At 42.0% G+C, this 2383-nt stretch overlaps 1 protein-coding gene across 1 annotated transcript; it reads left to right on the forward strand.

Moving 5' to 3' along the window:
* Positions 1-391: 391 nt before the first annotated feature.
* Positions 392-1798, forward strand: MESDC2 (mesoderm development candidate 2; the record flags this gene model as incomplete). The annotated part of the gene is made up of 2 exons (XM_010185874.1): positions 392-624; positions 1358-1798. Coding segments are annotated over 2 exons (498 nt in total), but the record flags the coding sequence as incomplete, so codon positions are not given.
* Positions 1799-2383: the final 585 nt, after the last annotated feature.

The raw sequence follows: 2383 nt of genomic DNA on the forward strand, positions 1-2383 counted from the left end.
AACTTTCTCAGTTTGTCTTGTATACTTAATAAATTTCTGTGAAACTGAAGTGAAAAAGTGTTATTCTATGGAGTAACTAGATGAAGTTGTACCGAGTTAGCCTTGAGGCTGAAATACTTCTCAGTACATGGTAAAATGAGATTCTACCTGTCAATATGAAAATGTGCATCACTTTGAGAGGAGGGTTACAAATGGAGAGAGCCCTCTAGGTGAAGTATCCTGAAACAAACACCACTATTTCTTTTGGTGCGAGAATCTCCATCATTAGACTAAAAAATACTTTCTTTGTCATCATCAAAGCAGAGTTATGCTCTGAACAATGGGAAACTTCACAAATGAACAGCTTTGTGGTGCGCTTGAGTTGAAAGCCTCCTTTTGTTTTTCAAAACAGAAAGATGATGACATTGAGGAGGGGGATCTTCCCGAGCACAAGAGGCCTCCAGCACCAATAGATTTCTCAAAGATTGATCCAGGCAAGCCTGAAAGTATCCTGAAGCTGACGAAAAAGGGGAAGACTTTGATGATGTTTGTCACAGTGTCAGGAGATCCCACAGAAAAGGAGACTGAAGAAATCACCAGCTTGTGGCAGGGCAGCCTCTTCAATGCAAACTATGACGTGCAGAGGTGAGCTGCTGTACCCCAGGATCAAGTCCTTGCTTTTGCAGATCCCTCGATTCTTTCTCTCTGAAAATCTTCTCAACTGCTCCTCCTGTGCCCTTCCCCACCCCGTCTGTCACTGTTGCTTTGTTTCTGTATCAGTTTATATAAGAACAATTTGTTTTTAAGTTGTGCTACAAAAATGCTGGTATAGTGCCCAAATCTTTTTAACACTAATGCATGAGGTACGTATAGCCCAGTTTCTCTTTATCTCATTACATTTCAGCTATTTATCGATTTTAGCTGCAGTAGTTTGCCTTTTTGTGCTTGATGGAAACCATGACACTTGGGAGACTTGTCACCACAAAAGGCTTTTTGTTCCCCTGGCTAAAAATGTGACCTTTCTCTGGGAGAGGGAGGATCATTTTGAAACAGAGGAACGTTATGCCCTCGAATTGAGGCTGAGAAGGGCTGCAGTAAGTGTACAAAGCAAATTTAATGCCCATTAGTGGGTTTTACATAATGCCAAATTAGTTTTTAAGATTTATTTGTATCCTTGCTCTTCCTTGGTGTTTTATAAACTTAATACATTTTATTAAGTGTGCTTTAAAATTATTCTCTTGTCCCCATCCCCAGGCAACAAGAAGACCAACTTCCGGCTCTTAAATGTGTGCCTCAGTTGTGGAGGTGCTCTGAATTAAGCAAAATGTTGTGCTTGAAAGGCATAGGCTAACTGGAAAAATTTACATCTTTCCTTTAGGTTTATTGTTGGCTCGAATCGTGCCATCTTTATGCTGCGTGATGGGGGCTATGCCTGGGAGATCAAAGACTTCCTGATAAATCAAGAGAGGTGTGCGGATGTTACTCTGGAAGGTCAGGTTTATCCTGGCAAAGGAGCAGAAGAAAGTGAGAAAGCGAAAAACAAAACCAAACCTGAAAAAGCAAAGAAGAAAAAAGACGCAGACAAGAAATCTGATGGTGTCAAAGAGGACAACCGAGCAACCAAGCAGAGAGAGGATCTATGACGGACACGTTCACCAGACTGAATACTGCTCTGCTGCTCCTTGAGGGGAAACTAAATTTTCATACAATTCCTGGCTTTATTGGAGCAAGGAAGGTAGCAGAGATTACTGAGGTTAAAAGACTTCTAACTTGAAATACATCAGTTTACTTATTAATGTTGGCCGTTTGTTTAGTTACAAGGAAGGTAATGTTTAATACCAGCAGTTGACTAGTTTGTCATTTTTATGCTTTTGTTGTTTAACATGAATCTGTATGTCTAACACTGCAAACCTAATTTAAGTGGAAAAGAAAAACTATGGTCTCAGAAAACACCCATGTTCATCAGTAGCAGCTACACCCATCTTGGGAGTGCGAGTTGGCCGTTGATCTGTAGCTGCTGGTAGAGAGCAGAGTACAGTGCTAAAAGATCATCTTGGAAGCCAGTTTGCTAGACTCAGGTGGCAAAACTGCCTAAGTTTGCAGAGTAGTGTTACAGTGGCCAAAGATGCCTGAAATCAGGAGGTTTAGGGCATGTCTGGTTAGACTGCCTGTTTAAACAAAACCGCTCCTGTCTGTCCCCAGAAATCCATAGAGGTGGGGAAGAAGTGAGACATATTTGGCTGATGCACCCCAGAGCAGTGCAGGGGGAGATTCTGTGCCCAGAGAAAGGAGGGTGGGGTGTAAATGGGATTACAGCACCCGCATGAGCAGTGTTGGAGTGAAAGGAAAAATCATGGATTTTGGGTTGCTCCTGCTGCCAAAGAACTGTGCCTGTGGATGCAAA

The sequence above is a fragment of the Mesitornis unicolor genome, unplaced genomic scaffold (genome assembly GCF_000695765.1).
Source record: "Mesitornis unicolor isolate BGI_N332 unplaced genomic scaffold, ASM69576v1 scaffold10046, whole genome shotgun sequence".
NCBI classification, from domain to species: Eukaryota; Metazoa; Chordata; class Aves; order Mesitornithiformes; family Mesitornithidae; genus Mesitornis; species Mesitornis unicolor.